This window comes from Porites lutea, chromosome 12, assembly GCF_958299795.1.
Source record: "Porites lutea chromosome 12, jaPorLute2.1, whole genome shotgun sequence".
Classification (NCBI taxonomy): Eukaryota; Metazoa; Cnidaria; class Anthozoa; order Scleractinia; family Poritidae; genus Porites; species Porites lutea.
In genome coordinates, this window is record NC_133212.1 from 3539032 (window position 1) to 3566489 (window position 27458).

General features: G+C 40.2%; 2 protein-coding genes across 4 annotated transcripts; one reads left to right on the forward strand and one right to left on the reverse strand.

Moving 5' to 3' along the window:
- The first annotated feature begins 6102 nt into the window (after positions 1-6102).
- On the forward strand, positions 6103-15848 carry LOC140921145 (thimet oligopeptidase-like). Of its 3 annotated transcripts, none has more exons than XM_073371110.1 (13): positions 6103-6495; positions 8143-8317; positions 9662-9766; positions 10293-10325; positions 10770-10844; positions 11254-11327; positions 11968-12071; positions 12396-12478; positions 12684-12728; positions 13173-13236; positions 14537-14604; positions 14987-15103; positions 15641-15848. In XM_073371110.1, the coding sequence occupies exons 5-13, from the start codon at positions 10785-10787 to the stop codon at positions 15722-15724; spliced, it is 699 nt and encodes a 232-aa protein (XP_073227211.1). In that variant the 5' UTR covers positions 6103-6495; positions 8143-8317; positions 9662-9766; positions 10293-10325; positions 10770-10784; the 3' UTR covers positions 15725-15848. The 3 variants fall into 3 exon arrangements, with proteins under 3 accessions (XP_073227211.1, XP_073227212.1, XP_073227213.1); XM_073371111.1 differs by having other exon boundaries at positions 8229-8317; XM_073371112.1 differs by having other exon boundaries at positions 14987-15181; positions 15641-15743.
- A 3332-nt stretch (positions 15849-19180) lies between these two features.
- On the reverse strand, positions 19181-24143 carry LOC140921913 (uncharacterized). The gene is made up of 2 exons (XM_073371910.1): positions 24028-24143; positions 19181-21725 (listed from the first exon to the last, which is right to left on the reverse strand). The coding sequence occupies exon 2, from the start codon at positions 21701-21703 to the stop codon at positions 19181-19183; it is 2523 nt and encodes an 840-aa protein (XP_073228011.1). The 5' UTR covers positions 21704-21725; positions 24028-24143.
- Positions 24144-27458: the final 3315 nt, after the last annotated feature.

Here is a 27458-nt window from a genome sequence, read left to right on the forward strand (position 1 = left end):
AACCTGGGGAGGGAAATGGGAAAAATGAAACTTCAGAAAATCGTGGGGAATTTATTAGATAAGCTTGGAAAATTCTGTACATGAATGGAACGGTCGTCAAGAAATTTTTAGCCTTCCTCAAGTTATAGAAAATTCTAGGCAATTTTTGCTTCTCCGAACCACAGGTAGCCCAAGCTCGAAATATGAGCATCGGCGAGCATCGGCATTGTTGCATAACATTCAAAATATAAGGATTTGTATGGGAAAAAAACCTATCGCCTCTGTAACCTACGAAAATTAAAGAATTTCAATAAAAAACAGCTTACCTTACTTAAAATGTGTGTTACATCTCTCCTGTGTGGTCCACGGGCCGATTTATGGCCGTTTTATGGGTTTTTATGTAAACGGTTTTCTCTCTATATAAAGGTTTACCAAGGTTGGGCACTCCAGCGAAGCGGCTCGACTGATCCACCGAAGGAAAACGGCCGTAAATTCGCTCCAGCTGCTCCAATCGCCTCCAAATTCCGCCTAGGTAACACACGATAGTTCTCCTTTCCATTCGTTACCTTGCTTCAAGACGCCTTTGCACCGAGAGCGAATCAAAGGTCGCCAATCTCTGCAAACCTTCCCGATTGAAGCCATCGACAGAGGCTCGGGATGAGCTCCGCGTTACCCAAACCGTTGAAAGATAGCTTAGCGACCCGGCCTGAGATTCAAATTACTCACACTCGGGGTGGGAGACAGTCTCTTGCTCCCGTTGACATCAATACCCTTGGGCCCGACCCTCGCAAAGGCTAACTTGCACGCATTGTTCTCATTGACCAATCGGAGCTCAAACTGGCGAAATTTGAATGAGAAGTGTCAAATTTCCTCTTTCAAAACAAAGTACGGAATCGTCACGGTATGTAGCTTTGAAAAAGCATGTCTTCATTGCAGCGATGCGAAATCGGTGGTTTAACGAACGAAGTGCAGTATCCGACAAAGAAGGAAAGCAAGCAGTCTCATTGCTCGACGGAATGGAAATTGTGGTGAGTATAAATCCGCATTCACCCACTAGAGCAACTATTGCTTCTCGCGAGGAAATAGCCCATCCACTGCACCTCTTCATTTTTTCAATACTTTCTTTCTCAAACATTATATTCCTCAATGCACAAACATAAGATGTGTTTATTATTTAGCGTTCCATAAATTCCCTAGCTGATTTCATCGTTTTCGTAGGATTTTGGGAAATTACGAATACGCCGAAGATGGACTGGTGTTCGTGAATGACATCTTGAAACATTCAAATGAAGAAAAAGAAAATTTTAACAAAGACTTAACACGCTGTACTCTGGGTTGCTTGATGAAAGAGTTATTTTCCGAACAAGTACGTCTTGTACAACGAGGGCCGAAAGTTAATAAACAACGCGCATACTTAAATCTACAGCGCATTCAAAGAACTGACAGGGTTTCAACCTCCCTCAGCACTTCTTCTTTACTGCTGCCAAATGGCTGGCATGCCATTAAAGATGGATCCGACCAAATCAGTTTTTTCGCCACGAAAGCTGGGAGTTCAGCAATCAGAGAGGCATAATTGAACTTAGAGTGACACAGAATACCCCTTCGAACATTACCCTCAAGGTGAATTCGCACGAGTGCAGTGTTGACCTCAAAAAAGATCTAGGTGTCGAGCAGCTATTTAACAAGATGTCGTTTGACAGGCAAATTCTACTTGCCATACAATTTATCGAGAGCTCGAAGGTTTGTCTTGGATTTCCCGTAAAAGAATCGGAAAGAGTTTTGACTATGGTGCCCCACCGCACTGGCGTTTTAGAAAGCATGACAGATGGGTTCCAAGGGAAAAAGGTTTTCGCTCAGAATTGTCTGGTGTTAACATCTAGTCCATCGAATACATGCCAAAATTGTTTACGAGTGCAGTCAGCAGATAAAAAGTGCAGAAAGCGAAAGGCGAACAAGGAAATCCTCAGTCCCTATTGCAATAAAAGATTCCTGACCAAAGAGGAAGTTGAGTACCAACTAAAAAGGGAACAAATGGCTAAACGAAACGCGGAAAAAAGAGAAGTTTTTTGGCGAGAGAAATTTGAAAATGAGGCCGTACTTATTGATGAGGAGGATCAACAGGATTTGCTTCAAATGGCCGGTTCAGTAAAAGAAAATAATCTGCCTGAAAATTTGCAATGCTTGTGGCAGCAGCAACAAAAAATCCTCAAAGCCAAGAGCAAGAACGGCTACCGATGGCACCCAAAGTAAGTTCAAATAACAGACTGCTCAAATAAATTACTTGATAATTGTGCCAATAACAAAATGATTGAATGTGATTGCTTCTTTACAGCCCATATATATTTATATTTAATTTTGCTACGATTTGACCTGTCCGTTAATACCAGGAGCAATTCTTACCTTACATCCATTATTGCTAATTTAAATGCTCAATCCATGTCGGAGGCACTCTTGCAGAGAAAAGGCGCGGAACGTGAAATGTTTTCACGTACGTGCAATCATTTGAGCTCCGATTGGTCAATGAGAACAATGCGTGCAAGTTAGCCTTTGCGAGGGTCGGGCCCAAGGGTATTGATGTCAACGGGAGCAAGAGACTGTCTCCCACCCCGAGTGTGAGTAATTTGAATCTCAGGCCGGGTCGCTAAGCTATCTTTCAACGGTTTGGGTAACGCGGAGCTCATCCCGAGCCTCTGTCGATGGCTTCAATCGGGAAGGTTTGCAGAGATTGGCGACCTTTGATTCGCTCTCGGTGCAAAGGCGTCTTGAAGCAAGGTAACGAATGGAAAGGAGAACTATCGTGTGTTACCTAGGCGGAATTTGGAGGCGATTGGAGCAGCTGGAGCGAATTTACGGCCGTTTTCCTTCGGTGGATCAGTCGAGCCGCTTCGCTGGAGTGCCCAACCTTGGTAAACCTTTATATAGAGAGAAAACCGTTTACATAAAAACCCATAAAACGGCCATAAATCGGCCCGTGGACCACACAGGAGAGATGTAACACACATTTTAAGTAAGGTAAGCTGTTTTTTATTGAAATTCTTTAATTTTCGTAGGTTACAGAGGCGATAGGTTTTTTTCCCATACAAATCCTTATATTTTGAATGTTATGCAACAATGCCGATGCTCGCCGATGCTCATATTTCGAGCTTGGGCTACCTGTGATCGAAACCAATCGCATAGAGTTGTTCCTTATAACTAAAGGAGTTTTTCTCTGTTTTGCTTAAAGTATCGTTGTCATTACGTAAGAAATTCACTATCCAGTAGTAGAGTGTTTGATGATCACGAATTTCTTGAGGCATTTCTTCAAGTCGGTCGAGGAAGTCGAGTCTGAGACCAAGCAGGGAACAAACAAAGACTGTGTGCTTATCCAACCTTCTTCGGTCCTCCTCGGGTATTTGAAAGTTGACTTTCATCTTTTCTTTCATCAGACCGTCACAAGCTTCACTGAGCATTTCAATGTAATGCTGGAACATTGGCAAATCAGTTAGATCTTTCGATTTTTTTGAAGCCAAGAATTTTTTGAATGGCTCAACACTTTCGCTTAAGACTCTGTACAATTTGTTTTCAAAATCCTGAAGGGTTTTTTGCTGGTCTTGTTTCGTTTGTTGTGTTCGACGCAGCCAAAGTTTGATAATCAAGGTAAGGGCCTCAAGTTCAAATAACCCAGGAAAATTTTCTTCCGTTTCGTCTTCATCACTTTCGTCGTCCCCTGAACTTTCAGAGGAATCGGTTTTCATTTCATCAACTCGTGTGTTACATCGCACGGGCAGTTTAAGGCCCTGTATAAAGCGTTCGGCCTCAACGCCCTCTGACTCAAAAATTGAGCGAGAGGCAGTCATTACATCCAAAGAGGAAGCCATCCTCGTTTTTAAATGAAGAAACCTCAGAACCTTAAGCTGTGAACAACTTGTCGTGATGACTGACAGTTTCGTGTTTGCCTGATTTATGATGCGTGGCTTGTTTTTAGCAGTTTAAAACATGCACCTCCAGTAACGTGCTCTGTGATTGGCTGAATTGTTTGACAGGGTTGCGTGGGTTGTAAGCCATCCGATTGGCTTATTCGGTATTTCGCCACGAGGTTGTAACATAAACCAGCCGCTCATTCCGCTCATTTCGACGTGCTCGATATCCTTCATCTTCGTCGTTTCGATTTATCGCATATCCAGGTTTATTCTCTCCGCATTTGTTCGTTGTCTCTTGTGCCAAGAGGTTCGCTAGTATTTTCTGTCGTTAATCTTGTATTCGTGCTAGTTGTCCTATCCATTTCGCTTTGCAAGTGCCGTTTTCTTCACCTCTATTTGGTGTTTCTTTGCTTCACCTCGTTCGGCAAAAGTGTTGGTTATCTTATTTGCTCCATTGCACTCGTGCCAAAGGTAGTCATCGTCTCTGTTTTGTATTTTCTCGTTCTCCATTAAGTACCGTTTTTCGCTGCTATTCTATCTGTCTTTGTGTGTAAGCCACGTGAGTCAACATGCTGTCATCTAAGAGCACGAAAAGAGGTTTTGGTTCATGTCCGCAGTGCGGACATTCTTTAATACTTTACTCGAAGAAAGCCTCCAAATTGCCAGGAATGTGGCTATGATCTTAGAGGAACAAACCAGCCGGCTCCCAAGAAACCAAAGCGGAACTGTCCAAGCGCCGTTTTGTTCGTGGGTTTGTCTCACTTTTCTTGTAAGACGAGCACGAAGGACGATCGTTGTTTCTTCATAAAGGAAGGGGAGAGTGTGTTCGCGAGCGACATTTGTTTCGTCTGGGCGTGCAGCAAACTTTTCCTGCAAACATGCCGACCTTAGCAATAAAAGGGGGTGGTAGACTTTTACCTCATGCCAAAATGCTGCTTATTCCAATAAAATTGTTTTTATCTGCTGGGTAGATTATGCTCTGGAAGGTTCTGCATTTTTACTAAGCAAATGTGATTTTAGCCGCATGTTTCACACTGAGAGGTCATGACATACATATCGATTGGCTGTAGTTATTGTTTTCTGGTCGGCAGGATTTGCCCTCTGATGCAAGCGCATTTTCTTTGACCTCTTTTGAAGCGTAAAGCTTTTTTATTACGGCTGAATAAGGGTTCCAATTTACTCCAAAGTGCCTTATGGATCTGAATAACTAAGCGATTTTCTTTAGTCCGTGAGTGTAATGTTTTTCTGCAATGCTGTATCACGCTGTGCCCAGCTCGTCGGTTTTCTTTGCAGAATGTTAAATTATCGCGGATAGTGACCTACAGATCCAAAATTATAAGAGTGAACTGCAGCTTAAACTGAAGTTACATAAACTTACTATGGAGAATTGAATTGTGACTCAGTAAACTCCAGCTTAGTGTTTTTCTAAAGATAGTGTGAGTCTTTTGACTGGAGCGCGTAGTTCCTCCCTTGGTAATAGCTTTGAAGAAGCTTAACAGTCTTTAAACTGTTTTGTTATTGCCACAGTTGTTGATAATTCAAGGGACGCTTGCGTTGGTCCTGATGGTGTCCCCTGACGAAAAGGTTGCACTGTGCTTGGCTAGAAAATGATCCGATTGGGTTTGTACAAACAAAGTTCATTAGGTGGCTATTGGGAGTTAACAAATTCTGTAGCTCAAATGCGTGCAGATCCGCATCAAAAAAAAAAAAACAAAGAACTTTTAGGAAATTTAAACTTACCCATGACTACGAAAATTACCTCACAAATGTAAGAAACATCAATCATAGAGTAGCAATCACAAAGCTAAGATTAAGCAACCACTAGCAATTGAAACTGGGCGATATAACCCAGAAAGCCCTTGACGACGTTGTTGAGGGATCAACTTCTCTGGTGAGAAATACTGTTGAACTGATAAAACTTGGCGTACAGAACCGCCTGGATAGTGCTGGGAATCCTTTTGCTCACGTGTCCACAAAGAACAAGCAAGCGGCATACTATGCGGAGAAATTTAGATTGGTGGTAAGGATTTTTAACGTCATTCTTGAAGTAGCATTACATTACCAGAGGTTTTCCGAAAAGACAGGACTAGAATTCTTAGTATGACAACAATAAACAACATCAACAACAAGTTCGTCGTTTTTTTTACCGTAGTTAGGTCTCTAGTCAGGTGGGAACGACCTGGGATTTTTTGACTCTCCCCAATCCTCTGCCCGTGTCCTAATCCAAGATGGCGCTACGCTGCTTCTAGACTGTTGGCATTGTTGACTAATAATTGTGCTCGTTTACTTGCCTTTGCGATCTCTCTGTTGTTTTTTGGCAATTTCAAGTAGAGAAGATATTACTTAATAAGACTTATAGATATTGATTATGAACTAAATTATGTCATGTGGGAAAGCTGAGTCTTATTGGACCCACATTGCCGTGTGGTAGTTTTATTTTTCTCAGATATTTTGAGTTCACTTTCAGGAACCAAGGCGAATAAGACTCGGACATAGAACCATAAAAAGGAGATCGGGTATTAGGTACAAGGAAGTTTTAAAGGACGAGGAAGCCATGTACATTCCACTACTGAGTTCCTTGGAGCAACTACTGAATAAAGATTCCATCTTGCAAGAGGTAAACGTATTAACAGTTAATTAAGCAATAGACCACACTTTCTATGGGTTTACCGGCGTGATAACCCACTTGGGATGTTGGGAGAACACGAGAAAAGCTTGTAAATGACGAGCCGAAGGCGAGTGATTTACAAGCTTTTCGAGTGTTCTCCCAACATCCCAAGTGGGTTATCACGCCGGTAAACTCATAGAAAGTGTGGTCTATTGCTTTTATAAAATAACTTTTAGTAGAATGGAGTCTTTTAGGTAAAAAATATGGTTTTATTACCGTGATCAAGTCATGTCTTCTCTCTAAAGTCATCATAAGCCAATCATGACTCACGATTTAATAGCGCCGAACTTTCTCAAAACTCAGTTCAGTCAAACAACAAACAGCAGCACTTCAAAACAGGAGTTTTTGCACTCATTATATGATAACTTATGAAAGCTGTTTTACAGGAAAAGTCAACATTTATTCAAGCGAACGTACAATGAAAAAATACGTTCATGGTTTGTTTACTACAGAAGAAGAAATTAATTGAACATCAGACTGTACGCCGCTGTATTTTGTTGAGCCGATCCGTAAGAATTTCGTGCTTACAGACGGAACTGGCAGCTATTGTAATGGAGGACTTCATTCACATTTTACAAGCCGCAGTGGTTTAAGATCTGTTTTCTGGACTTTATTATGATTAAGAAATGCTGCGGTAACGACGTGGCTGCATTTGCTAAGTTGTCGCATGTAACTTTTATATGCACGTACAGCGACCGATGGAAATATGTCAGTGGTGGAGAAAGGTTTCTTTGCCGTAGTCACATATTGGCGTTAATATTTGTCGATTTGTAAAGTCAGGTGGTTTGAGGTAGGTTATGGCATCCATATCACCGAATAATTTGTGCAAATGTTGGAAAAAACCAGCCCGAAACTCTGACATCTTTCATCATCGTTGGCAGCTTGTTTACAACCTACAGTGGCCGATTTTGTACCATATCTTGATCAGAGATCTCTTTTTGGAACAATTTCTTTCATTAAGGAATTTAATTTTGACATAAAATAGATCAAGAATGCTAAAACTATCCGTTTTGTTGCTGGTTAGCACATGGTCAAGTTTTCCTGGAGACTTTCTACACCAGAAATTCACACAGTTGTTGTCTTTCTCAGCAATTTGGCATCGTCATGAAATGTAAACTGCTTTCCAGCTTTGTCCTTTATTACTTCTAAAGCTATGGGCGTAATAAAATGTGAAACCAACGCTTTTGATATTAAGAAGGGCTGGGTAAGTAACTTGTTCTGTTTTTTAGCCTTTCTAAAATCGTTGTTTGCAGATCAATAGCCGGTTTTGTTTATGGCTCGTGGTCCGGATGCCTTTTTCTATGGGTTTACCGGTATAATAAACCATAGGTTTTTGACCAATCAGATCACGCGTACTATCTCAGTTATTTTATAATGAATAATAGTATTATTATAATGTATAGAGGTCCGACTGTAACTCAATTGTGTGTTACTTTGCACTGGTAGGAATATTAAAGCAATGTAGCATTCATCCGCAAATAAAATTAATAAAAGTATTAAATGTATAAAGCTTGTGAATGAATAAATGGATGAGAATGAATAAGAAACAACCATAAACTTAACAGACTTCACCCACTGTTTTTTTCTTTTGTTCAGGTGTTAAATGGTCATCAAAGAAATGATGGCAGAATTGAACACTTCTGTGATGCTCAGATTTTCAAGTCTCACCCTTTATTTGCCAGAGATCCAACTGCGTTACAGCTGATGCTGTATTATGATGAAGTGGAGATTGCAAATCCCCTTGGTAGTAAAAGTGGAAAGCACAAATTAGGTAATTTTACAAACCCATAAAGTAAATAATTTACATGATACACTGTATTTGGTGTACTAAGAAAAATATGTAGAGGCAAACACTTATAATTAGTGTCCTTTTTTAAAGTGCTGTTAAAAAATCTGGCATTTGCACAACTCAACACTACAACAGGAACAAGTTAGCTATTTCTGTGTTATTCAGTCATCTCAATACATAGTTGTTTCAATATACAAATTTGAGCAGTGAAAATGTACAAAAATTTTGGTTACTTCAAATAAGGTTTGCAAGTGAGCAGGAAAAACACTCTGAGTGAATATTTGTTGTTCTGTAAGCCAGGTACTACAATAAATATTTACAACTCAAGTCTATAAAGTTGTATCGAAACCTGAACTGTGTATAGAAATGAGCAGAAACCATTTCTGTCACAACAGTTCTGTGTGATTTGAATGACAATATATGCTGTGTGGCCAATGCACTGTATAACTACTACGAAAGGTCTTACACCATTCTTGAACAGTTCTATTTAAGTTTCCGGTACTACCACATCTAACTTTAAAAAAGAGATTTTGTAGTCCTAGGGCTACATTAGAATGGGAATTTTGCAATCTAATGTAAATCCAAAAAGGCATTTCACTTCCAGGAAATCCTTCCCCAAAAATATTCTGCATCTTAATAGCAGTTAAATTAACCTCATGGCTGTCTTGGTACTGACACAGGGGAAACATTGCAACGTTGTGAATGCACATGTGATATTATAACTTAATGCTGACATTTTCCACTATAAGAAAGGAGTAACAATCATCAGCACTAATATTTTTTGAAAAATAGTTAAATATTTAGAACATTAGAGCTGTGCCCCATGTTTTAAATTCAGTCTTAGGCTCGATTTCTGCCACTCCCTTGGGTCCGCCCATAGAAAACACTTTTCAGGAGAGGAGTGAAGGCTCATTTACTGAGCAGTGGCTGGTTATCGTGCCTAGGACTTTTAAGGTCAGAGAAAATCTATGTTTGTAAGTCAGCGTTTTTTTTTTCAGGTTGCGATAGCATTTTGTGAATACAAAGTACTTTTTCACCAGGATAAAATAATCATACTCATTCAATTTTGTTCCTCCAAATCCTGAAAAAACTGAATCTCTTGAAAACAATCAGTAAGAGAATTTAAAAAAGAAGATGTATTGATGGCATACAAGAGAAGGCAAAAAAAGTGTAAAATGCAAGGTCAGGGGAAATCATTTAGTGTTTGGTGCAAGTTTTAGAGTTTTATCAACAAACCCCAGCACAGAAATAATAATTATTTCCTGTTATGATTGCAAAACGTTGATAAGCTCAGAAACATGGCTGTTTAATTTTTTTGTTTTGTAGTTTAGTGTTAAAGATGTGGCATCTGGCGATGTGATAGGCTACTTTTACCTTGATCTGTTTCCAAGAGAAGGCAAATTCAGTCATGCAGCGTGCTTCAGATTGCAGGTGAGTAGAAACACAATCTTATTTTGCATGTTTTGAAAAGTACAGAAGACCACAATTAAAGTTGAAAAAAAGAACGTAATTGCCATTCCAAATCACAAACTAAAAACTCTCACAGGTTATAAAAAAGTGATTCATTAGAAGAAGGTTATTGGCATTGTACTGGCAGCTGGCGCAGTTTGAATCAAAGCGGGTCTGTCTACATTGTCCTGTATTTCCCTTCAATGGTTCCAAAATTGACTCAAACCAATGCCTATTCAGCAAGCACCGACAGGTACTGCAAAATATATATGTAAACTACTGTAAGAAGTACATAATTGTACATTTTTTTATTACATGAAAAACCTGCTCGTGATGTAAGGACCCCTGATATTGGCAATAGGAGAATTTGGTTCTTTAGTAGAGTTGAGAGTGTTTATTTAAAGTAAAGTTTTGGTGCTTAGTGTTTCTTATATACAGGTTTTTACTATTATTAAGTACTTACTTTTTTGTTTAGAAATACTAAACAATCGTTTTTTGTTTCTTTTAGCCTGGATGTTTGTTGGCTGATGGAACAAGACAGGTATGTATATTTGATATCCTCATGTCAAAATAACAATACAGCCATAGGATTGTTTACATACTAACAAAAAAGTGACATTTCAATAAAAATGTAGGCATTAATCAGTGTGAAACAGTTACATGCATGAAATGTCCACTCAAGTTGTGACCTTAGAGACATGAATGGAAGAAACTGGGATGGGTACTCATAACTGATACAAAATGTCAGGGGCAATTTTGTCTTACAATCAGATTATGTGGCGAAACGAAATTTTGGCTAATTTTAATAAAGACATGGCTAGCCAGCGGTCTCTCGTAGGAGATGTGCAGGAGCAACCTAATCACATCGCAGGGGCTCATGGGTCTTTCATTATAGTCTTTCTATTGAGTTTTATTAGGCCATTATAATTTTAGTACAGGATTATTGATTAACCTTTATGTGCTTTTAACATGTTTGTGGTTTTAGCTTTCTGTTGCAGCCATGGTAGCTAACTTCACCAGACCGTCTGCTGACCATCCATCATTGCTGACCCATCAAGAGGTAGGAACTCTTTGGTTACCAGTTATCTGAAGTGTAGCAAAGCTAAGTTTTCGATCTAAAAGTGAGGGCTTGAAACAATTACTTCCAGGTGCTTCATGCTACTGAAGCTGTGATACCTCCAGTCGTGTGAGCTTTTACAGCCTAACATATGCCCCAGTCTCAAGTTTGTGAGGCAGCAGGCATTTCTAAGTTCAGTTTGCATTGTCAATAGTAGCCATCAATACACGTACAACACCGTGAACAAACGTACTAGGAGCTTTTTATTTTAAATTTCGTCAAATGCGGGCCGACTTAAGTGAGGGCAATGTGTGCCTTTTCTTGGTTTTTGATGGATTAACTAAATTTTGAAGTATTCTTAATATTGCTCAATCTGGTTAAAACGATGATAACCTCTTATTTTTTTTTTAAGGTGGAGACTTTTTTTCATGAGTTTGGTCACGTGATGCACCAAATATGTGCAAAAACAGATTTTGCATTGTTCAGGTAACGGCTATATCTTTGTATTAGATAATTGCTTTGCTGATTATGTTACTAGATTCAACCAGGAGCACTTCTCAGTACAATCTGTGACCTTTGAATTGGGACGCTCTTTCAACACAGTATTACATGTATATCGAGCTGCCCCACAATATCTGGCCCCATTTGTTCAAAAGGTGGATAGTGCTATCCACTGGATGATTACTATCTCGTGGATAATGTAATTGGTTTTCCAAATACTTATCCAATGAATAGTGATTTATCCAGTTGATGGTGTTATCCAACTTTTGAGCAACCAAGACCCCTGGTGGAAAAATCTAAGAAAAGGTTCCAGTGCCCATGCTTGAGCCCTTATCAGTTTTAACAGGGGTCTTACAGTCATAGACAGACCTAAAATCATCGTCAAAAGTGTTGGGAAGGCTGCTACTTTTAACCTCTTTTTTCCATTTTCTAGGCATCAAAAGTAATGGAATTTAAATGTGGTTCAGGGAAAGTTCATTGAAAATTTAAAAAAGTATGTGGTGGCAGAAATTGTTTTGGAAAAGTGAATTTTAAAAAAAGACTGCTCAAGTTTAGGCCATGGAAAATCACGGAAAAGAGTACAAACCCTGTTTAAAAGTTTCTTATATTAACATTGTTGTTACAGTGGGACTCATGTGGAAAGAGACTTCGTCGAAGCTCCGTCACAAATGTTGGAAAACTGGTGCTGGGAGAAGGAACCTCTTTATCGCATGTCAGCCCATTACAAAGGTGCGATTATTCAGTGAGGAGTCTGAACAGGACAGAACGTGGAATACGCTTTTGATAAAAAATGTTAGATTTTTAAATTTAGATTAGAATAGTTTCCCTCATAGACTTTAATCACAAAACCTGGATATATATTTTCTAAAACTTCACAGAATATTCCAAAGGGATACGTTTCGCCAGTAGTGAACTACATAGGCTACCCTGCCTGTTGCTGCTGCCTTGACTATTCCAAGATGGCTTTTCTCATGCTTTACCAGCTCGTATTTTCGTTGCGTGTCTTTCATATAGTAGGGCTAATAGTGCTAACGCTTTTATAATTTGTAACAGATTCTAGCGCTCTTCCTGATGAAATGCTTGAGAAGCTCATAGCTTCACGTAATGCTAATACGGGAGTTTTCAATCTGCGACAAGTAAGTAATTCGGATTCTAACAACATTTTCCAGCTGCCTTCTCAAAAAGTTTTTCTGACTTTTTTGTTCAAGGATTTGGGATCACGTTTATTTCATTGACAGATTCAAAAGTCTTAACCACCTTGTATAGCATAATAAACAGTGCCATAGAAAAGCAGTGCCCAGTCGCTTTCTTTTTAATGGTCATACTTGTTCTTCCTCTTAGATTTTGCTGGCAACATTTGATCAAACAATTCACACCCAAGCCAAGGTACAGTTCTTTTTTGACTGCTAACTGCTATGTTTTCGCGTTTTCCACGACACCCTGAATTAGGTGATTTGACGTTGTTAGGGTGGGGCTTTCATTATGGAGAAACCCTGGGAACTAGGACAATTATTGTCCCTGAGAAGAGATGTTCTTTCAACAGAGGTAACGGATACGGAGAGTTTTTGAATTTTGATTTTTTTTTTTTAGGGGAGGGAGGAGTTTGTGTCCCTTGAATGTAGGTACAATGTATCCGCTGTCGGGATAAAGGTGTCCCATAGGAGAAGTTTCAAAGTTACAAAACATCAAAAGCAAAAGCAGTGAACACAAATGTAAAGCGCATGGGTAGAGGCATTGTTTTCTTAATCATCTTTGCTGTTTATGGCGCGTGTTCCCCTTTTGGTTTATCCGCTGAAACGGTTCTAACGTCGACGTTCTGTGTTTGGACAGGCTAATACTGCAGAGATCTTTGCTAGACTTTCAAGCGAAATTCTTCATATCCCATCCACTCCAGGTTGGTATACCAATAACTTTACGTGCTCCATTCTGCAGAGACTAGCCTGTTCCGGGCTCCAAGACAGTAGTGTAGTCATACAGTAAAAGGTGATGCAAAAAATGCACGTGGCTGGGCTCTCCTATTTTTCCCGCCACCGCCCCTTTCTCCAGGTCGCGCGCAACCTATTTTCGCTCAGCGTTTCGCGATGACCCTGCCGCTATCTGAGAGCCTGGCACAGGCTATATGTAGAGACACATTAATGACAACAAGTAAACTTTGTGGTGGCGATAGCTGCCTAATTATTGTTAATACTGTACATCCGATTTAAGACCCCATGGTTCAAATAAGAAATATAGATATATGGTGAAATACCATTTCACTTGGTGTGCTGTGGTATGATTAGAGTTTTTCTGCAAACGCGGGCTCTTTCATTGGCTACTCCAATGTCACATGACATCTAAACCAACGTTTTCCGCCAGAAGTCCCTAAGCGGATCAACGTTCGAGATTGTACGCGAAAAGAACATGATTGAAGAGCATCCCTGAGATTTTGAGAAACTACGTGGACTGTTTCCTTCGGGACCTCCATCCAGGGAAGCGCAACCTAATGATACAGTGATCTATCATTATGCCATGGTTAATCTTCTGGCCCCAGTTGTTGAAAGGGTGGATAACGGTATCCACTGGATAAATCTCTATCCAGTGAAAAACCCAGTTGGTTCTTCCAATACTTATCCTCTGAATAGTGATTTATCCAGTAGAAAGTGCTATCCAACATTTGAACAACCAGGGACTTTGGGCTTCACGGACGTTTTATACAATATTAAGGGAAGCTTTGTCGCTTCTTTACAGTGGAGGTTAATTGTTTCTTTTATGTGGACCTCTTTGTAAGTCTTGAAGAACTGACTCAGATCAAGTTAGGGTAAAATGGATAACAAAAACGTGCAACTTGTTTTGCAACATTGCGGCAACAAATCATTTCATTTGCAGGTTGCGAAAAGTTGTTGCGGAAAGTAGAGAGTAGTTCTACTTTTTGCAACAAAGTCATGTGGCGCGTTTTACCGACCTGAGGCAAACTTGTTTTGGAGTAAGTGAAGTAACTTCCATGTATGGCCTAACTCCCGCGTAATTTCATCCAATCAGAAGCCATTATGCAACTTGCAGCAACCTGATTTGTTGGAAGACAGGGTTGAACGTGGGTAGTAGTACGTACAACATCGCTTTTCAACTCGTTTCGCAACAAAGTTTCGAAATAAGTTGCACGTTTTTGTTACACGTTTTACCGTAGCTTTCCGATTAAAGGCTGCCTCTCTTTTTAGGTACTAATATGCCAGCATCGTTTGGTCATCTCGCTGGAGGATATGATGCCCAATACTACGGATATCTGGTAAGATTATTCACAATACTACAGATCTCTGGTAAGATTATTCACAATACTACGGATATCTGGTAAGATTATTCACAATACTACGGATATCTGGTGAGATTATTCACAGTACTACCCCCGGCAGACATCTGGTAAGATTATTCACAGTACTACCAATATTCCTGGTAAGATAAAGGACAATGCCACCAAAGTATAGTGAAATCATACCCATTGCTCTGATTATCTACCAATTGAAATGCATGAATACTACAGCTATCTGTTAAGCAGTGAACAGGAACGAGTAAGAACGAACTGAGTAAGGCACCCTCTTTCTCAAATATTCCATACAACTTGACTAAGTAAAGTGAATCATTCAAGGTATTTTACCCGTTGTGTTTTGCAGTGGAGTGAGGTTTTCTCCATGGACATGTTCCACACCCGGTTTAAGAAAGAAGGAATAATGAATGGTAAAGTTGGTCTTGACTACAGAAAGTTCATCTTACAGCCTGGTGGAACATTGGTGAATAAAGATAGTTACTCTTCAATTGAGATTTAACAAAACAGAAACACCATGGAATCTGTTCTACCTAATTTTGTGGTAAATTTAAAAAAATCATTTTCATTTGACCATCTCTCCTTTTCATGTAGTCTAACCATTGTTTATTGTAACTAGTGTCCATTCTAGACAAGTAAGAGGTTTAACAGAACTGGAGGTGTGCTGATTGCCATCAATCGTCGCGGTTATAGCAAGTTTGAAAGTAGACTGCAAAACAGTCCGTATTTTTGCGTATTTAAGTACGCGCGAGCAGTCAAACAAAAGGTCTCGAACGAGGCTGAAAACAGTGAGCGAGACTGGGGAGAGGTTTTTTCTCTCTCGCCTCACACGCCACATTGTACCTTTTTTTTACTGATTTTGAGAAAAAAACGACTTTTTTGCAGTCTAGAAAGCTTAGGGCAAAAGTTGTTAAACAAAATATCGCATCTTGCTTTATTACTAGATTGAAGCATTCCACACACGCTCTTATTTTTCAAGTATATCTCCTCTTTCTGTTTATAGGATGCCTCTGACATGTTGAAGAACTTTCTTGGCCGAGAGCCCAACCAGGATGCGTTCCTTGCAAGCAAGGGACTCAAAAACTAGTCTTGTAGAAAGAACCGCAACCTCTTCATTACGATTAGTTGCAAAGCACCCCTCAGAAGTTCACGTCATGCACGATGAGAAGTCCAGCAACGTAACTTATTTTGTATTAAAAAACGACGTGCACAGTTTCTCTCCGTTGTATCCGTTGTATCCGTTGCGCGAAAATAACTAGAGGTCGGAAAGCCGAAAGATCCATCACTAACCATCGTATTTCGTGCATACTTTCATTCATCTTACTCGGGGTATTTACTTTTTAATACGCGCGTGCATAATTACACGAAAATCAATGGCATCGATTCCGGGAAAATAACATTATTGCCAAACATCGAAAACGTGATCAACTTACATGCATCATTTCAGTCATCGCCGAAAATAAACTGCATGCTCATCACGAGGCTCATTTGCATACAAAGAAAGTCGTCACTATTCTTATCCCTAGTTTCCACTGTCTCCGCTAGGAACGCCTGGGAGCATGGCCTACCAATTGGTGCCCACACACAAAAGAAAAAAAAAGAAAGAAACGCCTGCATTTTTAGAGTCTCGCTCTGCTAAAGCAAGCTCGGGTAATGAGGTATTGAATGAAATGTTGTGTTAAGGGTAAGTTAATAATGTTCCGTTATAGTATAGGATCCTGATTTTTAACAATGTAATGCCATCGATCCCCCCACTTTTTGATACTTGACGGTTCGGGACTGTTTAAGCAGACTAATAGGACACGCTCACAATTCTAGAATCCATAGGAGTGAAGCTTTAGTTTACGATTCATATTTTTTTCAGAGCAGCTGTTTTACGGAAATTATTCGACATTAGATTCTTATACAATCACTGTAATTTCTCACCCGATTGCCTACTCGTCAAGATGGCGTCGAAAACCGTGACAAGGTCTAAACGGTAACCTCGTTATAACGGCCCCCTTTTTTGGCCGCCCGGCAAAACAGCCATACATTTTCTTGTAAAAGAAAAAAACCCTCGTTAATACGGCCAAATTTTTTTGGCCCATTGGTGACCGTTATTAACGGGTCACCAATTAATGGGCCAAAAATTTGCAGGGCGGTCAAAAAAGGTGGCCGTAATAACGTCGTGACCGTATGACCGAGGTGGCCGTAAGGAGAGGATCCACTGTACGGCCAGAAGTTTTTGGCCCATTGGTGACCGTATTAACGGGGTCCACTGTAATGACGTTTTGAGACTATCGTAGTGTTAATGTGATTTGCTGGTCCTTCAATCCCCGAGGAAGGCATAGACCGCTACAAAAATCTGGCCCTGGGGGTCACTGTTCCGCCAATTATTATACATTTGCGCACCATAATTTTACAAACAACATGGCCGTCCTAATTTGGTATACCATCCAATACAGTAACTATTAATTTTGTTTATAGATAACCAAGTTTACTAGCTTTTGAAGCTTCAAAATTGAAGTTTCTCTTGAGGTTCTCCATTCTTGAAAACAGAGCCCTTTGCAACGTGTAAAAGCACTTTTCGACGGGGACTACTCTAGCTGTAGCCTCTTCACAAAAACAATTTATTCTTGAATCACTGGTTATTTATTCACTTTGTAGCTTCTTGTTCTTCCAATTCTCACTGGTAAATTAATACTACACCCACTTTTATATCAGCCAGAAAACCAGCTGCTTAGTGCAAACTAATGCTGACGTAACTCTAATCTGATTGGTTAAACAAGACTCATTAGCATGAAACAGAGATAATGAGCGTTTGCCATTTGTAAGGAAATTTCGGTAAAAAATTTCTGACAAATGGTACTGGACTTGAAAACGTTTCCGATAAGAGTTGTACCATTTGCAAAACACCAGATAACGAGTTCACTATTCAGCTTTTAAAAGTCAACTAGCCAATACAAAACAAGGGGAAGTCAATAAAAAAACTACAAGGTATCTACTCATATACAAACTTTTAAAGATAACAGATAAGAAATTACTAAAATTACAGTTTGAAAATCCTGACTTGTTGTCGATTTCGGAGAGGTGTGAGGCTTGCTTCTTCGAATGTGGTTGGGCAGGCTATAAATGTTCTTATGAATTAACAGTGCGATGCCAAAAACACAACCTTAAAAGTCTGATTTCAACACGGGTGGCTAACAACTTCTTACAGGTCATTTACAGCTTGAAGAATCAATACAGCTATGATGTGAGGGGGGATTGATCATAAATTACAATTTGCATTGATTGCATTTTTATTGTTTATTCTTAGAGTTAACAAGTTTAAATATCTTGTGGTCCTCCTAGACAACACCCTATCTTGAGGACCACATAGAGTCGTAGAATATATCTGTAATAAGATCTCGTCTAGACTAGGTATTCTGCGTCGAGCGAAAGCCAACTTGTCAAATGCTCTATAATACTACAGTCTTGCCATTGTTCAATTACTGTTCGCCCTTCTGGGACAGTTGTGAGGCTGGGAGCAAAGCTTATCTAGATAAGCTAAATAGACGCGCCGCATGTATTATTGAAGGTCGATCTATCGGGGCTAAATCCCACTGGTGGTCTATTATCAATGCTGCGTTCTGATTGGTTAAGCTACTACTAGGCTATATGTTATAGCTCACTAGCAGCGAAAAGCGCGTGCTTTTTGGAGGCAAAAAAGGATTAAAGTCTAGATTTAACCAGCTAAAAGTTTTTTATTCTCGATATTTTTTACCAACTAGTTGGATTTTACTAAAAGAATTATTCCTCTCGGCCTCATGACCTCTGAATCAATAGCCTTCGGCCTCATGGGCTGTTGACTCAGAGCCCATTCGGGCTCGAGGAATAATTGTTAAAAAATCAACACTTGGCTGGCCCAGCCTGCAAGCACGCAGAAATTATCTCAAATGCGTTTAGTCCATAAGTGTCTTCAAGGAATGGCGCCTTCGTACTTACTTACAGGTTTTTCCATGGCTATAACACCAAAAGCTGTGATTTGCTGCGCCTTCCCTTCGCAAAAACTACTTAATGCTTCAGAATAAACGGTGCTCGGACCTACAACATCCTACCGAGAATCATTAGCCAAGTAGAGACGCTCAATTTAAAATCAAGCTAAAGCGCCATCTTAAACAGTAACGCCTGCGGTACATGTTGCCTTTGAAACTTAATTGTCTAGTTTTAATGTTTTAATGTCTTTGTGTTTGTGTTGTGTCAGGGCTCCATTTAAACTAGCTCTGCCATTAAAATTGGATGCCCCTGGATAAATATAGAATAACGAAAAAACAAAACAAAACAAACAAACGTCAACTAAACAGACCATGTTTGTTCTCTGCTTATGGGCATTCAAAACTTCGATTTGATTTAAGTTCAGCAGTTATAATTTAATTTAATACTTTTTTTTTGGGGGGGGGGGGGTCATCTCAATTATTTAAGGATACAAGAGGGGCCATCCAAAAAAAATTTCTCATGAAGAGGGGGGGGTCATCATATTCTACAGGATCTACCCGTCAAATCCCGCCAGCCCCGCCCCCACCCCCTACCCCATAATTGAACGGACCACGACCACCTCAGGAACCATAAGTTTAAAGGTACTTACAGACATACGCATTAACTGTAACGTAGATAGGGCACATTTATGATTCTCCTTTGCCTCTTGATTGTCACCACTTTTACGCCCTAAAAGATCCAAGTGGTAGTTCGTAATATTAATTAGAATGGATAAGGCGCGTTGAGTGCCCTCCTCTGCCAGCTCTTTATAATTGTAGTCCGAACAGACACCCCAACAAATAGCGCTCTCGTGGGTAAGTTCTTCCGGGTTAACCTTTTTCAGGAAAATTGACATTGCGAGTTCAAACTGGCCCTGGGCTTGTTGTCTGTCATCTAAAAGAAGCTCGTGTATCACACCCATATCATAGTGAGTGAACGCTAGACCAACGTACACGGATTCATCTTGCGCCTTCTGCAGGTTACCCGAGGAACAATTTACTGCTTCAAAATCTAACCTACTTTGGTCATAACGGGCTTCTTTTTCTTGAAGGAGTTTGATAGTTGTTTCTAGGTACACCTTTGCTTGGTAGGCATTATTTGTGTTGAGACAAAGTACACCAAGTCTACGAAAATGATAACAACGGGATAAATCAAGAGCGGTGCTTAGGAACAACAAGTTCTTTTCTTGATTAGAGACAATGCGTGCGAGCGAAGCACTTAAATCTTTCAAATGTGGAACAATATGTTTGTGTTTAGAAGCAAAATAAATATTCATCCAGCTTTCTGGCATTGTTTCGTCTATAAATTGGTTAAATGATTTCACTGCCGCAACAACAGCTCGGATCTCTTGATCGCTTCTCATAGAGTTCTTGACCAAAAGCTTAACACTGTCAAAAACAACTTGGTGCAAACGAAGGTAGGTACTACTTTCCCTTTGTTCAATTAGAAACAGAGATGAACCTTGGATCCGAATGCGGATTTCTTCTTTGTCTTGCTCTTTATCTACATTCAGGACATAATTAGTTAGGATGTCCAACCTCAACAGTCCGGGAGAACAGACGGCAAAAAAGGAGAACGCATGCTTCATCACTTTATCAGCATTCATTTCTCTTTCCACGGCCATCGTTGTCACTGCAGTCATCGATTTGGGGTAGCTTGAATTCATTCTAGCCAAAGCATCTTCAGTGAGAGCGCGCTTTCCTTGTTCAAACTTGTGTAAGAAGTCTTCCCAGCCAAAGCTTGGGTTAGTGACGCGCACCTGTTTTATATATGCGCCCGCGCTGGCTATTGGAAGAGGCTGGTAATCTAAGGCCTTGGTAACTTTATCCTCCATGTCATGGTCAGTTATTCCTGAGACCATAGCTAGAAAGCGACTGGCATCATTGGGCTCCATGCCTTTTTTAATGGACACGTGGGAGGTCAATGAGCTGCTAGGGGGGATGTGCAAGGAATCTTGCGTGGTCATAAGTAACTGCCCCCTCCCCCACTGCTTATTTCCAGGCTCAGGAAGAAGCCCATGTGTACTAGTGATACTTATGACCTGGTCAACCAGTAGAAGCCATGAAGGGTAAAGGTGAATTTTTGTCTCGATTAAATCCCTCAGATTCTTAATTTTCTCTTCGATCTTCATATCCTCAGATGAGACAGTGTCCCGAACAAAGTCATGGGGAAAGCCCACTTTTGTTGCCCATGATGCGTACGATTGCAAAAGCAGATCTGGTGTTTCAGCATTCAAAGTCATGACAAAAAAAGGAACATTTGAATCTTTCGCCTCCTCGTGTACCGCTTCAGCTACCAGACGAGATAGCTGACTTTTGCCACTTCCAGGATTGCCTGAGATATAGCAGTAACTCAGACTACTAGCGTTAGCTTCCTTTAGGTTGCTCAGCTCCTGTTTTATCTTAGCTACCTCACAATCGCGACCTGCGATTTGGTGTGGTGGTCTGGGAGGAAAGACACAAAATGAGTGGGCTTTATTCTGCAGCTGTACCTCTAGGATATGGCGTTGTTTTTCTGACGTCTGCAGTTCTTGGAGAAGTTTCTGAGCATTCTTCGCCAGATTTTCCAACTCGTCAGTCGTAAAACTCTTCTGTTTTATGACAGTTTGGAGTTCTTCGGTGTTCAGGCCAAGCGCTTGAAATGCAACTTCAACTTTGCGCACAGTAATTCGGAATTTTAGTTCTGAGAACTTTCCCTGTGACACGTGAGCGAAGTCTTTATTCCGAAATTCTCTTAGATCTTCTACAAACAATCGGGTCAATGGGTCAAGTTCGTGGATGCAATCGGAATTCAAAATTGCATAGAATAACATGGTACAATCCCATTCGGCCAGGTTTCCGTTTACCATTGTAGCCAATAATTGACTATTTCTTCTTTGGTTGTAAGGGGATTCACTGCTTTTGAAATCTTGGCCATTTTGAGGTGTATTATTCCATTCACCCTTTGTTGCCTGGTAACGACTGTCCCATTCCTGTTTGAATAGCAATCGCAGATTCTTGGGTAGTATAAGGGTGGCAATGTAACAAATTCGAAAATAAAAGAGTACTTCTTTTCTGTACACTGGTGGATCCATTCCCACTTTCGCCAATGATATCCTGTTGAGGTCAGAATCCCGTTGAGTCAGATTGAATTTAATGTTAGAATACGGTGCGATTACATGTAAGTTCGGTGATCGCGAACACAATCACAAGTTTTTTACCATTTTAATGGGCAAACCAGTTGCTTCGTGGTTTGACTAAATGGTAAGCAAAATTAAGAACTGGTTAATTTCGTCCGGGAATCGCGTTTACTATTTGTACAAACCAGTTCCACAAAGATTGAAGAAATGGAACACGAATTTCCATTTGGAACGTTCAGTTCCGAAAAACAGGACTACCTGTTCAGATGTTCCCTTGCTACCGGAAATTGTTGGCTGGAATGACTCAAAGGTCGTGTCCCATTTACTTTCCAACTGGATTTCATGGGATTTCCCCCCCGGGGGGGGGGGCCCTTAGGAACTCTTAACCTATACCAGAGCCAGTTCAGCTAGATTTTGCTATCCTATACTAGAGTGATCTCCCCAAGTTCCCCCCTATCCTAGAGTAGCTGTTTCCCTAGGCTAGATGATATCTTCAGCCAACTGATCACTTTCCTCAAAAATGATACCCTATTTTAGATCCAAATGTTCTGATTTATATACCCTATCCTGGAGTAAACTGCTTGAAAACCATACCCTTCACAGCGGCATATACCTATATAGCCCATATATGGCAGTACCCCCCCCCCCGGGGATTTTCCGTAATACAGTACTGTGTTTCTTTTTAAGTTACACAGGAAACATACACCGTTCAATTTCTGAAATGTAACAAACTGGTTTCAGTCGAAAGAACCGTTTTTTCTCTTCCTTCAAATAAAAGTTTTCACAGGAGCCCATGGTTTTCAGAATAAATGTCAGGTTACATGTGTAGAAAGTCCGTTTAATACTTAAAGGTCTTTGCACAGTTCTTCAAAGAAACTAAACCGAAACCGGAAACCGCGCATGAAAAGTCTCTGGCACCCAGGGTACTACAGACCGTTCTATTACTATAATTGCACTTATCTCGGGTGACTGAAAGATTCCCCGTTACATGAAACTGAACTACTCAGCGAGTTTTAAATTCACCGCTCACATACCTCCCACGCAGACGTTCTTTGGGGTTCGGCAGGGACGCGTGACGAACCCCTAAGAACGTCTGTGTCGTGTGGGAGGCCACCGCTCACAAGATTCGACGACAGAAAATCCTTACTCTCTGAACGAAAAAAACTGTTGGCTATTACTATCTTAAATACCCGCAATTGTGAAAGGTTATTTGTTTTTCCTTGAAAGTAAAATTCATATTTATTATGACACGGAACACCCAAACTCTGTGCTCTCTCCAAGAATTAAATCCACAGGCAGTCCGCAAATATCGTTATTACAATACCGTCTTTAGTTTAGAATATAAATAATTATACGAGTACCGAACTGGCCTAAAAAAACATTTCTGTATTGCATGTATTGAGACTTTTGACCTTTTGTAAACAATGGGCCGGTTATTTAAACGGAGTTTAGCCAGTGTTTATCAAAACCGTGTTCTAAGCCAGTTTCAGTTTGCTCTTTCGCTTTTATCTAAACGCCGGTTATTGTGAACAGTTTCATGAAAGCAACAGGGCAGAATGGAGAAACATTTATCTTCTTAAAATAACCCACTTAGAGAGAGATCTGGGGGTCCAATAATTTCTTAAACCGCGGTCGGACTTCGTTTAAACGACCGACCCAATTAGTTTCGTATTTTGCGGAGTCGGAGCAGGAAAATCATATAAATATACCTCTCTTTCTTGTGAAATTGTAAGATCAGTCCACACATGTGTTCGAGCATCTAGAACCCCTTTTCACAAGAATGCTGACTTTTTAGATGATTTTAGTGTTAATGCAAGGAATGCGGACATTTTTTAATTAACATTAGTCCGTGTATTTTAATTAAGGATATCTCTTTTAACTGTTGTAAAGGTTTTTTTTTTTTAGTCCAAAGAAACGCTTAACGGTCGCGTTTAATGCATTCTTCTAGCCTACCGCCACTTGCCGCTGCCACCAAATGTGAAGCTGTTTCTCACAAGATGGCCGCCAACAAAACATAGAAATTTCATATACTTTTCTAATGTACGTCTCTCTCACCCCTATTCAGTGTATCATGACGCCATTGTCAAGGTCTTAACTAGAAAAAGAAATTTATCCTGGGAGTCGACTATAGTATCGTTAACTAAGAAGATAAAGAAGGTTTACGATTTGAAACAGTATTCGGATCACTAATCTGTTCTGTTCTGAAGACACGATGTGAGCATAACTTTCACAGATGCAGAGCAACCGAAGTCAAACCGGTGTCTAATGCATAGACTCACCTTATCTCGTGTCTAAACTTTTTTTGATTGTCCGGGCCCAAGGTGAAAATATGATGAGAAGAGAAATTTTTCTTGAAGATAGCAAGTGATGAGCAAGCAACTTTTCAATTTCGTTTAGGGAGGGGCGGAAGAAGACTGAACTCACGGTCAAAGATCATTGGATATCTGGTGTCTCTTATAGGTACGCAACGCGTACAGTCCAAGCTCTCGCAAGCGGCCACCTCGTACCTCTGAAATTCGAAGGGTCGTAGCTAGAGCTGGTCGCTTACGAGAATGAGGAAACACAAAGAGCTTTGAATATCTTTTCTTTAATGATTTCACCTGAGAATAGCCTGTTCCAGGCTCTCAGATAGTGGGGAGGAAGCGAAAGTAAAAGGCATCGTAAAGTTAGCGGGGCGAAAAAGAGGAAAAGGAAGGCAGTAGAAAACGTGTCGGTACAGTTTGTGTTCTGAAGTTTAGGTCCGCTTAGTAAGACATGTCTGCTCCAAAAACGGCTGCCACTTAGCGCAGTAAAAGCAATGGTCATTTTCCACGTTCGCTGTGATCGTTGGTGTCTGTACAGTTGTGGCTAAGTATTAAAGCTCGGAGAACAATATTTTTAGTTTTTTATAATACACAGCAAGCATTCTTTAAAAGATACCTAGTTTTGACTTTGTTCCTTCCTATTTATTGTGCCCGTGGTTGAAAACGATTTAAAGCTGTGTGTTAACCATCAGTTTATTTTTCTATCGCTCTATAATCAGATAACCCAGCTGATCTTTATAACAGATATATTTAGACCGAAGATAAAATGTACAACGCTTTTTGGCAGCACGCTTTGTTTGTGCGAGGTCAGTCGTTTTCTGTCAAAACGTTTGACAGATCACGCAACGGGTGCCAGGTAATTCGGTTGGGGGCGGGAAACTATTTTCGTGGGCCTTCCGGGCAGGCGCTCCCTCGCCCCTCGCGTGTCTCCTTTTCACGCGCCCGTTTTTTCTTGTGCCCACTACTTCCAAGCGCCTGCTACGCAGGCTAACTAAAACTGGACCAAAACTACCTTTGATTTTGGTATAGACCCCAGCAGACAGCAACCGAGACGAGGAATCCTTTAATAGCTTTAATAAAGTAGCAATTCTGAAAATCAAGCCGGTACAAATGAACGATTTTATCCCGATCATACTTGGGGCGTATAGCAAAGCCTATTTTACACTCCAATAAAATGGCTAGAACGAGTTTAAAGACGAACAGATTGAGGAATAAAACGATCGTAAATAAAGGTTTCCTCTATTTTTTTTCCCGGAGACTATCTTCTAGATCGTCTGAAATTCCCTCTCTTTTTTGTAGTAAAACTGAAGTTTACGAGAACCTGTCGAGATAAATCCTGTGTCAGTTTACTTATAGCTACTCATAAGACTACAAATTGTGTTATTCACTTGTGGTTTGAAAAAAAAAGTACCGTGTATTTGGCTGTTTGATTGTCGGCTTATAAAACACTGATTGATGTATTTTTGTGGACTTCCAGAAGATGAACCATGAAACCACTTTAGACGGCAGGCAAAGCTTAAGAGTTTTCATGAGTTGCCCATAACTTTGTAGCTACTTTAGCAAAATGCTCATTTACCTTTCAGTCTTGCAGCGAAGTCGATCCTGTCGAAGTTTAACTGGAATCAAATCTAGAAAAAGTAAACAGACCAACTTATTGAGAGCTCGTGGAAAGTGAAAAGAATTCACAAACACGAAGCACACTGCGAAAGCAGTTGCTCTACAAAGCTTTGCAAAAGCTATCTTCTTCACTTAACTTCGATATTGCTATTAATCTCACCGTTTGATTAATGAGGAGAGTTATTTTCTCGCTGTTAGTTGACATTAAACAAGCCTCAGAGTCAAACACAACCGATCGTAACAGCACCGCCAGCAAGTCACTTTTAAGGGTTAAAATTAAGACTAAGCGAGTAATAAGCTCGATTGTGGCAAACTGCGGTTTATTTTGTGTCTTTTCATACAAGCACGCCACTTGTCCGGCAAAATAGGTACAATTTAAAACACGCTTGTCATTGTTCGAGGCAAAGCATGATATATCAAAGCTTAAATATAGTTTCGTCACTTCTTGCAACTATGAAAAATACCGGCGTCACGGAACTTGTCTCAAATTAACTCAGTAGAGCATTCGATATTCTCGTCAGATTGTTATTCACTGGAAGGAAAAATATTGTTCCGTTCGGCAACAAGAAACGGCATTTCGATTTACCCCCTTACCGATGTATCACTTCCTAAAAAAAAAGTCCGTTTACTGAAAGTTTCCAAGTCGTTTCAGTACTTAAGGTTTTAAAATTGAATCTAGAAAAATAAACAATAAACAATCAACCGGAAAAATAAACAAAAGAACAATCGGCAATTGGTATTGCTTACAACGGCGCCAGAAGAGAGAGAAAGGAAAATAAGGTTTCCGCCTTTTTTCGTTCCATGAAGTCTTTATTCCAGCGAAAATTTCCAAGAGCTGGACACGAAAGAAACAGTGTTGAGGCCATATTTAAACCCGGGAACGTCATAAGGTTCTTTCTGGCACCCAACCAATGGCGCTGGATGAAAAAAGTATCGCCGATACTCTTAAGGTTGGATCAATCACCGCTTTCGCAAAAAATATGCGTCCGTCTGCAAGCTTGGTCCGTCAGTTACTTACTAGGCAAATCGTAAACAGAGCAACAGATATCGTTCATATAATAATTGCTGGTTGACTTCGGCATCTACAAGTTTAGCATATTCTAACGAATTCGCTGCCAGTGACAATTGCAGAATAGTGATACTTTCCTATTTGCTTAGTGTCTTAATTTCATAGTATCAATGCCATTTTTTTTAGGGAAAGTTTGTTTTATGTTTTTCGTTTTCAATTAGTCCTTTAAAGTGAAACTTTAAATGCCTCAATAAATTACATTTGTCACCTCAAAAACCAAGTTGGTTTAGCATAATGAAATAACCGAAAACCACGGCCAAGGCAAGTGAAGTTCTGCTTTATGTTCGGAAGTTTAACAGACGTCAGAAACACCACTAAGAACAAATTAGATGTAACAATTCTGTGAGAGAAACGCTCCAACTTGAAAACGTTGCTGTTACATAACAGGAGCGGGGAGACTATCCCTATTTTTTGGCAACTTTTGAGCAATTTCTGGTCATTTTTTGGGAGCAACTTTGACTGGCATAGTCCATAAAGGCTCTGACTGGGTAAAGCGAAGAAGGCTTATTCGCGCGACGTAGGCTACAGTATAACCTGAAGCTTTTGAAGCCGTGTTGTTTAGAGAATTTCATTCTTCTTCCAAAACGAAAAAAATACTGAGTGTCGTGAAATTTGAAAATCTAGAAGTTGAGTGACTCATGATCATCCAAGGTTTTGGGAAATGTACGCCAAAACATTTTTTCGCCAGCAAGTTTTAAAACGTATTGGGAAAAATTCGGTG

Bases quoted from the DNA above. Each gene is read 5' to 3' on its own strand.
- LOC140921145 (XM_073371110.1), top strand. From the start codon at position 10,785: ATGGTAGCTAACTTCACCAGACCGTCTGCTGACCATCCATCATTGCTG. The intron at 12,729-13,172 runs GTACAGTTCTTT...GTGTTTGGACAG, and splicing joins CAATTCACACCCAAGCCAAG to GCTAATACTGCAGAGATCTT. The intron at 14,605-14,986 runs GTAAGATTATTC...TGTGTTTTGCAG, and splicing joins CCCAATACTACGGATATCTG to TGGAGTGAGGTTTTCTCCAT.
- LOC140921913 (XM_073371910.1), bottom strand. From the start codon at position 21,703: ATGGATCCACCAGTGTACAGAAAAGAAGTACTCTTTTATTTTCGAATT.